At 37.3% G+C, this 13514-nt stretch overlaps 2 protein-coding genes across 3 annotated transcripts in view; one reads left to right on the top strand and one right to left on the bottom strand.

The window, feature by feature from the left end:
* gpatch11 (G-patch domain containing 11) overlaps positions 1 to 3487 on the bottom strand; it is a 6121-nt gene extending 2634 nt beyond the window's left edge. Inside the window, exons 1-5 of the mRNA XM_015393209.1 lie at positions 3340 to 3487; positions 2103 to 2329; positions 1974 to 2015; positions 1770 to 1890; positions 1587 to 1677 (exon numbers count right to left, since the gene is read on the bottom strand). Coding sequence (XP_015248695.1) covers positions 1587 to 1677; positions 1770 to 1890; positions 1974 to 2015; positions 2103 to 2329; positions 3340 to 3389 — 531 coding nt within the window. The 5' untranslated portion in view covers positions 3390 to 3487. The remainder of the gene's footprint in view (positions 1 to 1586; positions 1678 to 1769; positions 1891 to 1973; positions 2016 to 2102; positions 2330 to 3339) is intronic.
* A 109-nt stretch (positions 3488 to 3596) lies between these two features.
* Positions 3597 to 13514, top strand: part of heatr5b (HEAT repeat containing 5B) — a 33428-nt gene continuing 23510 nt past the window's right edge. The window contains exons 1-8 of one of the 2 annotated variants that reach the window (XM_015393227.1): positions 3597 to 3750; positions 5676 to 5832; positions 5918 to 6129; positions 8549 to 8657; positions 8764 to 8913; positions 9994 to 10165; positions 10251 to 10408; positions 10509 to 10803. In XM_015393227.1, coding sequence (XP_015248713.1) covers positions 5707 to 5832; positions 5918 to 6129; positions 8549 to 8657; positions 8764 to 8913; positions 9994 to 10165; positions 10251 to 10408; positions 10509 to 10803 — 1222 coding nt within the window. In that variant the 5' untranslated portion in view covers positions 3597 to 3750; positions 5676 to 5706. The remainder of the gene's footprint in view (positions 3751 to 5675; positions 5833 to 5917; positions 6130 to 8548; positions 8658 to 8763; positions 8914 to 9993; positions 10166 to 10250; positions 10409 to 10508; positions 10804 to 13514) is intronic. The other variant, XM_015393228.1, reaches the window with a different exon arrangement.

Raw genomic sequence — 13514 nt, 5'->3', positions numbered from 1 at the left:
TATCGATATCGGTTATCGGCTACATGAGTTTTAAAATATCGGATATCGGCCAAAATCCCAATATCGTGCATCCCTAGTAATTAAAGAAGGTATATACAGTATATCAAGATAAATAAGGATTAAGGTGCAAGTGTACATGTATCACACACAATGAAAAACGAAAAAAAAAAAAAATACAAGGGAGTAGCACAGAGATTTGAGGTGTCATATGTACAATCCGGATGGCCTATATACAGGTGGATTGACTTTTACATTAAAGTGTAGTAGGTCAGGAGCAACGGTGAGGTAGTGGTATGACTATTCTATTCACAGCAACTGAAAAGCACCTGTTGGCTTTGGACCAAAATATATAACCTTTGGAGAAAAATATGGAGCAAACAGACTTTATTTTCAGTCTGGTTCTTTAGTGAGTCGTTGGTGTCATTTAATAAGTTGCCACTCTGGGTCTCTGAGCAAGACCCTTAACCCCACACTGCTCCCTGGGTCCACCGTACAATGGCAGCCCACTGCTCCCAAAGGGGATGGGTTAAATGCAGAGGTAAATTTCTCCAATATGAGATCAATAAAGTTCAATTATTATTAATATTATTATTATTAAGTTGTTGGTAGGCTGTAACAACTCTCTCTGAGGCACGTTGACAAAGTGTTTCTGTGACAGCCTAACAGCACCATCTCCATGGTTATTTGAAAATGCGGTGAGAAGTTCCAGCTATTTAAACTACTTTACGTGTAAATTTGTAGGTGGGCATGGGGACGTCCCAAGATGTTCCTCTAGATGCATTTGATTTTTCCCAAACTGGGAATTATAAAGGAAAGGTATTCAGTTACAAGTCTACACATACATCCAACTTTGTTTTCCACCATAGGCTGAGGAATTTTCTCTACTGGAAACTTTTAATATGAATGCTGCACACTCCTTTATGCTAAAAAAAAGGTGCAGCAAGACAAAACCTGTCATTTTAGAAAGTTATACAAATTCCCACTGTTAATGTGCTAAATGCCATATGGAGGATGTAGAAAACATGGAAGGGTCTACTCTCTTCAGAGAAGACTGAATTTGAGCCATAACAAGGCTTTTCTTTGGGCCACTCTATAAGCCTCGAACTCAACGCTACTCCAGACATTTTGAATTGAGAAAGCTTCCTGGATGGGAAGCAAAACGGCTTCAAACTTGGAAAATAAAGTCATGTGGTTTGTTAAAAAATTTGTTACGATTTTGTTGCAAAAAACCTTTTAACATATATGCAAAATGGGAAACGAATACTAGAACCTGATCAAACTATCATGATGGTGAGACATGGTAGTAGAAGCATTATGCTGTGGAGAATCTGTTCTTTAGCAGGTAAAGGAAGCCAGTCTGAATTTTTAGAAAGATAGTTTGAGTTAAATAAATCTGTAGAAAGCCTTTTAGAGGCTACAAAAGACTTGAGATTCAACTTTCTACAACTAAAAGCTTTAACATGCAGGCAGAGCTACTATGGAATAGTTTAGACTAAAGCTCAGAGATTTATCATTGGTGTCATTTTGACTACCTGAAAATGCTTTAAGATCTTTGCAAGAGACTTTATATTCAAAATGCTTTTTACCTTCTGACTGTCAAGCTGCTCGCAAGATCGCTGACTCCTCCTCAAGTCTCCTTCAATCTTTCGTTCTTCTCTCTCTGTTCTGACTCTTGACCTGAAGTCCATTGAAAACAGAGACAGTAAAGCAGCTGTAATAGGAGGGGGGAGGCTCTTCAGATGGACTTTATATGCTTGTTCAAACTTCACCTAAAATCTTCCAAAGACTTGGCCTCATTCTGCTGCTTGGCTCTCACTTTCTGTCGATAGTGGTGGAGCTCCTCCTCTGCTTTTCTTTTCTTAAGCTCCTCAAGACCTATACCCCCTCTGTCTGATAGAAAGGGGAAAGGACAGTCATAAAAAATAGACAGAAATTAACATCATACTATGAGAGAAAAAAAACGAACAGCTTACCTGCTTTTATGGTTAGAGGAATCGGATCAACCCTCCCTGCTCCTGAGAACACATAGAGCAGTGGTATAACATAGGAGTCAAAAGCCAAAAAGGCAATTAAAAACAGGACCATAACAAATAAATAGCTACCCTCTTTTCCAAGGCCTTGACCAGCTTTGTAACCCATCTTTTTAAGAAGAGCAAAGCCCTTGTTCTCATTGCTGATGGAACTCTGTAAAGCTGCTTCCCGGCTTTCCTTCTCCTGCTCCTTGTAGCTCTTCTGTCGGTTTTGGATATTTTTCTCCTTAATCTTTTCTTCCTTTTTGATGGCTTCCTTTACCCTCCTCACCATGCTGACCCCTGGCTTCACATCTTGACTAGAAACAGAGGAATGAATCAATCTGCAGATAATCTTAGAAAACTTATTCAGCATTAACAATGTTTACTTGTACCAGAGTGGTAGTAAGAGGAATTGCATTTAAACACTTATTTTTTATATAGTCTTCAAACAGTAAATCTCTTTGTTTCTGACTTTACACACAACACTAAATTATGTCCCTGGAGCAGATGAGCAAGTACCTAAGAGATGTCAGGTCAAGTCAAAGTTTATTTCTAAATCACATTTCAAATAACAGTAGTTGACCAAAGTTCTGGATGAGCTACGAATCACCAAAAGCCTTATAGTTTGAACAAAGAATACAATAAAACATAAACTAAGAAACTAAGTAATAGATAGAAAATATAAGTGTTACAAAGTGCCATTCAGGAGATTGGGTGAAAAAATATGTAGAAATGTAATTTCCAGAAGAATATGATGGCCGTGTTTATCAAAGGGAAACTTTTATTGAGATAGTGTGGAATAATATCAGGAATTGTTTGTGAAATCTATTTAGCAGGAAGCCTGCTGTCTGTCAGTCTACTATGGTTGAATTAAGGATTTAACTTAGACAAGAATGGGGTACAGCAAATTCTATTGTTTGAGAGGCTCCAATAATTCAATATTGGCACAAGTACACAAAATTATACACAAATATTATCTGCTGTGTCGTGATCTGCTGGAAGAACAGGGCCCACGTCAGACAGGAATTTCAATAAACTTGTTAAATGAAGTAAAGAACCAGAGCAGTCTATTTATCCAGCTATTGCCCTTAATTTAGCATCATATTTAGTACATGAATATAAGTAATTATTTAGCATTAAGCTAAAATACATACTATATTCCTAATTATATTAAATACCATTGTATTCTCAAGTATTTTTTCCTGTGGAACTATTTTAATTCAAGGTTATTTTCACGGATACATAATGTTTAAACATTTTTAGCAGTAATATTATTTACAATATCTACTCAGCTATTGTTATTTCGAAGCAAATATAAACGGCTTACATTTTATTGAGGAACGCATCAGACATATAATCCTCTTCCTCGTCAGACATCGTGAATTCTAGAAGGAATGTAGTAAAATAAAAATAAATAGTTGCTTTAGCTTGAAGAAAAACTCGCTGGAATATTTTGCTAGTTTGGTTTTGGTTCGTTTACAAAAAGATTCCGACCAGCTGCATGTAGGTTGCATATTAATCGTTCCGCCAGTTAGATCATAATTACAGTATGTGTGTTTATTGAGATCGTGCGGTATTATCGTTTAACACATAAAATTTAGTTTTATGGGAGTTTATATATTCAATGGGAGAATATTAATCAGTGTTTTTAAATGTTTGTATAGTTTCCTACCGGACATGATTGTCTGCTACGCCCCCGATATTTTGTCCTCATTCATCCTGGGTCATCGAAATACAGGTAGTACGCGTATTTTGTTATTATTTAGCTCGCAATTCAGAATGCTGTTGTTACGATTATGGTTTATGTGATCCCTGGAGGTTAGAAGAGACCTCAGAAACTAGCTAACAGACCCGAATAATGGGAGAGGATCGTCGAAGTTGAGCTTGTTCCTGATCGGAACCAGCTAGCTAGCCATGGTGGTTACAAACAACTAAAACTGTCAACCACTTTAATAAAAATGACAAAAAACAAGACAGCCTACAATAGTTTTACACAGCCTCGAGGTTTAACTTTCAGGGAAGGGAATGTAAATGCAGCTAAGTACCAGAGGAAACCATATACATTTCTAGCTCTTAACCGGCGTGATAAATTTTAGTCATTTCTGTTTATTTATGTCGCCAAATTAAAGCAAATATCTAGGTAATAGGACACAAATGTCTATTTAATATCCATATATCCAAATTCAACTTGATACAATCCTATTTATTCCCTCATAATCTAGTCTGGTTAAATAATAAATTAGTATTTTTTTTTTGTAATAGAGTTGAAAATTAGTGGATCACATTATAGAACTTTGTAAGAAGTAATCTAAGTAAGTTTAGGTGATTGGATCAAATAGTTAAATCTGTAGTTGAATTTACAATCCCTCATCCTAAGCTTGCATAAGGACACAGAGGAGACAAACCAGTCTCAGTAACAGGAAGAAACTACCAGCAGAACCAGACTGGAACTGAGGCGAGCCCATATCACAGCTTACCTACAAGGTGCTTTACATTAGATCAGGGCCTTGTTAATCCAGTTGCACCCACTAAAAATACATTGATTCATCACTTAGATTGATCTTTATGGAACTTGGTGTAAAGAGCCCTGTCCAGGGTTAGTGACACTTTGACTTGTACGTAGATTGCCAACTGGCAAAATAGGGTATTTTATATGTAATGTGCACTCATGATTTAACATAGCACTATAGAAAATTAATCAAATTATTTGTGATTAATTGATTATTTAAAAAAAACTTGTCAACTAACTTTTTAATGGATTGTTTTAAATGGATTATAACTCTCTAAACGTGCTAGAACAACTAAGTGAAAGATATATATCCTGTTAGATCTCCTTGCACATTTCACTCTCTTCAATGAAATGAACTCTCTGCATTTAACCCATCTACTGGGGGAGCAGTGGGCTGCCATTGTGCGGTGCCTGGGGAGCAGTGTGGGGTTAAGGGTCTTTGCTCAGGGGACCAGAGTGTCAGTCTGTTGGAGTGGGGCTTGAACTCAGAACCTCTGGATTCCAAGCGCAATAGCCTAACCACTAGGCCGCCACTTCCCTCTATCTTTTGATCTGTTGTCTATTATTGTTTTAGCACAATAATCCTTTGTCACCGCCCTCATTTAATATTGCAGGGATGGGGAATTGTACTGCACATTAAGAGTGAAACATGGGTTTTTTGCATTGCCATCAGGTCCCCACTATTTATTCTTAATTTTAACACATTAACTGTTTTTTTCTTTTTGCACCTGGAAAGCATTCCCAACACATGATTTGTTTTGTTTTTTTTAGTAAGAGCTTTACAAATATAGATATCTTCTTTTCAGCAAACCAGTTGAAGGTGCACAGAAATGAGAAGTAAGAGGGCACTGTGTTCCTTCTTTCCTGCATAAGATTGGAGGAAGGTCTGTTCTGTCCTGGTACTAACCAGGACAAATCATCAAGTTTTAATTAAAATTGTTCAATAATTTTGAAAAAAGAAATTGGAACATTTTAAGCCGCAGTCTTCTATGGTATGCCTTCAGAAGTGGCATCAGTATATTTTTTAATTATGTCCTGGATCAACAGGGCAGCAGGGAAAAAAAGTCTTAAATTGATACAGTTTTGAATTGGCTAAGGGCTTTTTCTGAATTCATAACTAAGTCATTAAGTAGGAATATTGTGCATGTTTCTAGCAGACGAAGGTGTACAGTCCTGATCCTCGCCATGGAGCTGGCTCACAGTCTGCTGCTCAATGAGGATGCTTTGGCTCAGATCACTGAAGCAAAGAGACCAGTCTTCATCTTTGAATGGCTTCGCTTCCTGGATAAAGTGCTTGTTGCAGCAAATAAGGTGAGTTGTCATTTTCAGTCTTGCTTTAAAGCAGTATTTGCTATTAGAGGAACCCAGCGACGTTAATAATGTGTTTGAATGGCAGGTGGACGTGAAGGAGAAGCAGAAAAAGCTGGTGGAACAGTTAACAGGACTGATTAGCAGCGCTCCTGGACCACCAACCAGAAAACTGCTGGCTAAAAACCTTGCTACTCTCTACAGCATTGGTGATACCTTCACCGTTTTCCAGACCCTGGATAAATGCAATGAAATCATCAAAAGCAAGGATGACACACCAACATACTTACCAACAAAACTGTGAGATCCCATTTAATCATTTAATGCGTTGTCTAATCATACAGCAATTCTTAACATGTATGCTATCTTTATAGCTTTAAAACATTTCTAGATTTCTAACCTTTTCATTCAAAATTCAAGCATAAACAGTCGACTCCTCTCCAAGGGTATTAGCAGTTAAGCCATACATTAATCTGTGGTGTAATATTTGTTTTTTAAAAGGGAGGATTAATTTTGCAGGAGCGAGTGTTTGGATGTTTTTCTTACTCCCATTAAAGGAAGATTATAACTACATTAGGCATTAATGCAGCATGTTTTCCCAGTGCGGCCTCAAACTTCAATCTATCGCTAACAGGAACACAACAAAATAATCTGTATTTGTGGAGAAAGTGAAGTTATATATGAGTTTCTTGTTAAGAAAATACATATTTAGGGTTAGCAAACATTTGTGTAAGGATTGAACAGATAAAACATTTTAATTTCTGATACAATACAGATACTGACTCAATATGATATATCAGCGAGAATTATTTGTGCTTCTATTATTTATTTTGTAGTGTGGGTGTTATAAAAAGGCTTGATTAAGGGATTTTACTCAGAGAACAATATTCAACAACAATATTATCTGATATTCATGTTTTTTGAATAATCTGACCAATTATAGATGCCAAACTCCCATCAGGATTTCCCCTGATTTGTGTTGACCCACCTGACTATGGGTCTCTCAGCTTGTTCTATGATAAATGCTCTTCCTTGCTGGCTTGTCAGCGTAGGAGGTCACATCTCTGTAGATTCCATGTGTTCCATCACTGGAAAAAAAAATCGAAATCTAGATAAGTAATTTTTTCTTTAAATAAGTGCATTTGTTCTTGGATTGAGGAGGTAAAAGAGACACTTTGCCAATGGAACAAGACAATTTACACTTAAAATAAGAAAACACAATTGCATTGTCTTATTTCAAGTGCATATTATCTAATTATCTTATTTTAAGAGTAAAAAATACTAATTCCATTGGCAAACTATCTCATTTAACTACTCAAATTAAGGGTAAATACTCTGAATTTAAGAGATTTTTCACTTATTTCTAGATTGTTTTTCCAGTGATATTCCTGTCCATTTTTTTTTAAATTGATTGAACTGTGCTGTGTGAAATGTACAGAATACAGACAAGTGCCTTACTTATAAGATACACTCACTGGCGACTTTATTAGGTACCCCATGCTAGTAACGGGTTGGACCCCCTTTTGCCTTCAGAACTGCCTCAAGGTGCTGGAAGCATTCCTCAGTGAGTTTGGTCCATATTGACATGATGGCATCACACAGTTGCCGCATATTTGTCGGCTGCATTATCCTGCTGAAAGTAGCCATCAGAAGTTGGGTACATTGTGGTCATAAAGGGATGGACATGGTCAGCAACAATACTCAGGTAGGCTGTGGCGTTGCAACGATGCTCAATTGGTACCAAGGGGCCCAAAGAGTGCCAAGAAAATATTCCCCACACCATGACACCACCACCACCAGCCTGAACCGTTGATACAAGGCAGGATGGATCCATGCTTTCATGTTTTAGACGCCAAATTCTGACCCTAACATCCGAATGTCGCAGCAGAAATCGAGACTCATCAGACCAGGCAACGTTTTTCCAATCTTCTATTGTCCAATTTCAATGAGCTTGTGCAAACTGTAGCCTCAGTTTCCTGTTCTTAGCTGAAAGGAGTGGCACCCGGTGTGGTCTTCTGCTGCTGTAGCCCATCTGCCTCAAAGTTCGACGTACTGTGCGTTCAGAGATGCTCTTCTGCCCACCTTGGTTGTAACGGGTGGTTATTTGAGTCACTGTTGCCCTTCTATCAGCTCGAACCAGTCTGGCCATTCTCCTCTGACCTCTGGCATCAACAAGGCATTTCCGCCCACAGAACTGCCGCTCACTGGATGTTTTTTCTTTTTCGGACCATTCTCTGTAAACCCTAGAGATGGTTGTGCGTGAAAATCCCAGTAGATCAGCAGTTTCTGAAATACTCAGACCAGCCCTTCTGGCACCAACAATCATGCCACGTTCAAAGTCACTCAAAACACCTTTCTTCCCCATACTGATGCTCAGTTTGAACTGCAGGAGATTGTTTTTTTTTTTTTTTTAAGTCAAACCTTTGTATGCTTTTTATTTCACTTGACATTTATGCTCTATTTTCTGTTTTTCGTCCACATAAAATCCCTACAAAATTACATGGAAGTTGTAAAGTAAAAAAGATGAAGGGCTGTGAATACTTTTGCAAGACTCTGTAGAGTCAGAAATGTCTTACAGTCAGTACTGGGTTGAAGGGCTCTTAGGACATATATGATTGGAGCTGGCAAATTAAATGTGGCTTTGTCCCTGTGGTTCTCTCAGCATCGTCACCTTTTTTTGGTCACATTCTGACATGTCGTTGATGACTTTGTCTCACAGTGCTGCTGTCGCCTGTGTTGGAGCATTTTATGAAAAGATGGGCCGGATGTTGGGAAGCTCCTTTCCAGACACCATCAACAATCTCCTAAAAGCACTAAAGAGTGCAGAGGTGGGAGTTAGAAACTGAAATATTTTGTGTTTTAGCCCACCACTGCTTCAGCTGGGCTCCACTGACCGGTCGGGGTGTGATATCTTTCTCCATGTTATTAATGTAGTCACAAGGCAGAGGAGAGATTCTGCTCAGCCTGCAGAAGGTGCTGAGTGGACTTGGTGGCGCTGCAGCTTCATGTCACAGAGATATCTACAAGAATGCCCGCTCCCTGCTCACAGACAGATCCATGGCTGTACGCTGCGCCGTTGCAAAGGTCGGTGTCTAAAGAAGCCATTTCTTCCAATCCTCCTATTAATGATGCATATAAAACCATATTTTCCCACGTCACCCATTTATCAGCTAACTGCTGCATCCTAGATATACAAATGGGAGCCTTGGGGTTGTCTGTGTATAACCAGCACTTTTCCCAACACACTGTATGAACAAATGGGAGCAGTGTTATGTTACGTTTATGTGCTTTCAGTTATTTTAAAAAGCTTATATCCTCCATTAGTTCTCTGCATAGATTTGCCTGTATTTATGTTTGAAAATATTTTTTTGTATAAAAATAAACCAGTAGCCTACACTTTATTTTAGATTTGCATTAACCAGATATTTTTGATTCAGGTTTTTTTAAAGAGTCAACTTCCTGATGCAGATATAAACATTTTTTACCCTTTAAAACAACCATTAAAATGTTAATGGTTATTGTTTAACTTGATTTCATGTTTTGAGCAACAGTTAATTATGTATATAGTAATTAAAAGCAACATCCCCACTATGTGAGAGGGTAGGCAGTTAGTGTAGAGTTGAAAGAACAAATTATTAAAAAGAAAAAAAAAATTGCGCTTAGCAGTTAGCATTGCTAGCTTTGAATATCAGCTTCTTTGTATTTTTTTTTATTAGAGGAAATTAATTTCCAAATTGCTGCCAAAAAAACAAAACAAAAAACAATCAACCCTGCTTAGGTAAGATATGAAAAATTAGTCCAATTCAAGTCCAACAACATGAATAAACATGCTTAACGGAAAAAAAATCCATCTTACTTTTTTAAAAGTGCTTTTTTTTTTATCTCTGTCATAAATGCCGAGCTTACAATCAAAAGAGGTTTTTTGAGTTTCTTCGGTCAGCAACAACGTTCATTCTGAGGAGTGTTGTTGAAATTCTACTGGGAATCTCTACTCCGTAAATTATTTGATGTGTTTATCAGTGGGTATCCTGTCTGTTTCTATTTGCTTATTGCTTTGCTCATACACTAAACACATGAACAACGGTTCTGGTTGATTCTATTCTATGTGTTTGAATCTAAATGCAAAGTAAATCTTAGTCTACATCTTTGTTTCCGTCTGATCAGTGTCTGCTGGAGCTGCAGAATGAGGCAGTGTTTATGTGGACAACAGAATTGGAGAACGTGGCAACTTTATGTTTTAAATCCTTGGAAGGATCCAACTATGGGGTCCGAGTGGCGGTGGCCAGACTGCTGGGTACAGTCATGGCAACAGCCCTCATGCCCAAACAAGCTGCAGGTAGCTGAACTCCATCAACAGGACACTATTCATTTTCCTTTTGCATATTTCCGGTTTCTTGAAATTGTACTCCTCTGATTTCAAGTGATGCGACAGAATGTGAAACGGGCTACGCTGGATGAGGTGCTAGAGCTGATGGCGACGGGTTTCCTGCGCGGTGGATCTGGCTTCCTGAAGAGTGGAGGGGAGATGCTAAAGGGTGGAGCTTCTGTTAGCAGGGAGGTGCGAGTGGGTGTCACACAGGTAAGAGTCAATTTACATGAGATAAATCATTTCAGCTGGGAAATCAAAGTGTTTTTTTTTCTTTCTAACTTACATGTAATGATCTTTTCTCTCTCCTCAGGCTTATGTTGTGTTTGTGACCACACTGGGGGGTCAGTGGCTGGAGCGTAATTTCGCCACGTTTCTGTCCCACGTCCTGGACCTTGTGTCTCACCCCCGGGCCACACAAACTCACGTGGAGGCTGTGTACTCGCGCCGCTGTGTGTCCTTCATGCTGCGTGCCACACTCGGGGGCTTACTAGGGGAAAAAGCCCAGATTGCGGCCGGCAAAGAAATCTGCCAAGCCATCAGCAAACAAATGAGGGCTGTGGGTAAGGAGGATGGGGGGGAAATATCACGGTTCAGAGCATTACAGAGTAAGTACTCATCCATTGTTCTCACATTGAAGTCTCTCTGCGTTCAGTCTCCAAAATCATTGCATGTTTTGGTGTGGGTGGTGGAGTTCGGCATGCTTTCCGCTTCTCTTTCTTCTTCTGCTTTCTGTTTTTGCTTCTTTAGGATGAGCCTCCTTTTCCATCTCTTTTTAACCACAAGCAGCATCATAATGTCAGCAGCAGCATCATCCATCAACAACACAGATTATCAACTATTCATTCTTTTATTATATTAGAGTCATTGTGGTTTTTTGTCTCCCAGTTTAAGCTCTATTATTGCTCTTTAATCTCTGGGCAGAAAATAACATTTTCTGACTGTAAACATCTGGCTTACATCCGCAAAACATCTGCATGTGCCTCTAAATTTATATCAAGGCATTCTACCTTTGGCAACACTGCAAAAAACATCTAGAAATAAGTAAAAAATGTCTTAAGTTAAGTGTATTTACCCTTAATTTGAGCAGGTAGGAAGTAGAACTAGTATTTTTACTCCTAAAATAAGATAATTAGATAATATACGCTTGAAATAAGACAAAACAATTGTTTTTTTCTTATTTTAAATGTAAATTGTCTTGTTCCATTGGCAAAGTGTCACACTTACCCCTTTAATTCAAGGAAAATGCACTTAATTTGAGCTAAAATGACTTATTTAGTTTTCTATTTTTTGCAGTGAAAGACCTGCATTTCTAATACACCACTGAATATATTTTCTCCCAAACACCATACCATCAGTGTGTTTTTAAGTTCCCATTACCTCAGACAAAAGGATGATTCTTACTCTGATTTGCTTTGCAACCTATAAACCCTTAAAGGAGATCACTCTGTTTATGTTAGGACAATAAAAGGATGAAAACTTCACTGTTAGCTTCTCACCAGATGTGATTCTGGGCACTTTGTTCACGTTTTACACGCTGCTGAGGTTTTTCCGGCCAGTTTGATCTGTGATTTTCTTAATGGAAAATTGGAACAATGTTTGTAGCTAATAAGAAAAAAAAAAGAGTTACAGCCTGGTTGGTTTCCAGGTGTCTCTTCTAAATTTTTCTCATAGTGTGTAAAGTTTCTGCCACAGATCAAGAAGCAGCTTCAAATCTGATCCTTCTTTTCTTTGTGTGATCACTTCTGACTGTTAAGAGCTCAGAGGATTTCTAGACCTTTAAATGTTATTTTTGATTGTTACTGTTTATATGCCACAACTAAAGCTACAGTTTTATAATAAATAATGTTTCTTTGACAGAAATCCTCAGAGCTCTGGGTTTGAACTCAGTCAGGCTAATAATATTTGGACAATGACACAACATTTTGTTTTATGAGATATTTTTATAGCGAATTTGATTACATGAGTAACATTTGAAGAGAAGAGGTAAAACATCAAGCTTATTTTAAAGCATTAAAAGATAATAAAACATGAAGAAAAAAACATAGAATAAATTGTCAATTCATTTCTTCCTCAGGTAGAAATCAAATTATAAAACAAAAACAAATAAATGTGAGATCAAAAAAGTTCAATTAGAAATTAAAATAAAAAAAAATACATTAAAATAATATGTGACTCATTCCTGTATAACCTGTAATACAGTAAGATTCAATAGATTAGAATAAGTGCTTTAAAGAAGCTTATTTGTTAAAAATTAGATTAAAAGTTAGTATCTTTTAAGCATATATTAAACATACTTCTCATCAGGGCTCAAACAGTTAATCTAATTAATCATGATTAGTTTTTTTTTTTTAAATATCAAGTAATTGACTAATTGATTATGATTAAACTATACCAAAATTGTTAAAATTATATAAACATTGTGCATTCAAGATAAAAAAAAAAAAGCTTTTGGCCGTGAATACGCTCCATTCAGAGCTCATCAAGTGGCTTTGTTTTAGCCTCACCTGTTTCAATTCTGCATAAAATCTATCTAATTATTGATCAAAAACATTATCAGCAGATGAATTGATTGTCAAAATAATCATTAGTTGCAGCTCTACTTCTCATTACACCTATTTTTTTAGTAGTTCTGATATTCTCATACTAGATGTGTTTTCATTATTTGTAAGCAGAAAACATCAGAAATGCTTGCTTGATACTGCTGGTGCTATACCATTAGGATAACTGCTTATATGATTATTTCAGCTAAATAATATTGTACCTTCTGGAACTACTTGCACCTTGTATAGAGATATTGACCTTCATCCCAAGACAGTCGACCATTAATTGAAAGGCTGGATCTGTCCTTACTTTAGTGATGCACTGTAAATGTTGCAGCTTTTAAACCCAGGCACATTAATAAGGTTAAAAAAACGGCAGAATTTTATAATCCTTAAACATACCTTTTACATCTGAGGACATGATGTTTCATAAAAACACTTCCTCATTTTTAGACCAGGTTAAAAATTGATGAGCCAACATGCTTGGAAATATGTTGCATCCTATAAATGATCATTTAAATGTCAAGGATTTAGATTTATGTTATTTTAACTTAATCAAAAAATTTGCTTCCAGAATTAAATAACAATAACAATTTACAATGAAAGACTTTCTTTCTTTCTTTAGATCTGCTTTATTCCATATGCAGCTATTTCCTTCTCTTTAAATTAGGGATGCACGATATAATCGGCCCCCTATCGGTATCGGCCTTAAAACTGAATATCGGACATCGGCCAGCCCTCCGATATTTAACCCGATATTTGATCAGCTTCTGAGT

The sequence above is a fragment of the Cyprinodon variegatus genome, unplaced genomic scaffold (genome assembly GCF_000732505.1).
Source record: "Cyprinodon variegatus isolate N-32 unplaced genomic scaffold, C_variegatus-1.0 Scaffold630, whole genome shotgun sequence".
Lineage (NCBI taxonomy): Eukaryota > Metazoa > Chordata > Actinopteri > Cyprinodontiformes > Cyprinodontidae > Cyprinodon > Cyprinodon variegatus.
This window is presented reverse-complemented; position numbering and strand designations above follow the sequence as displayed.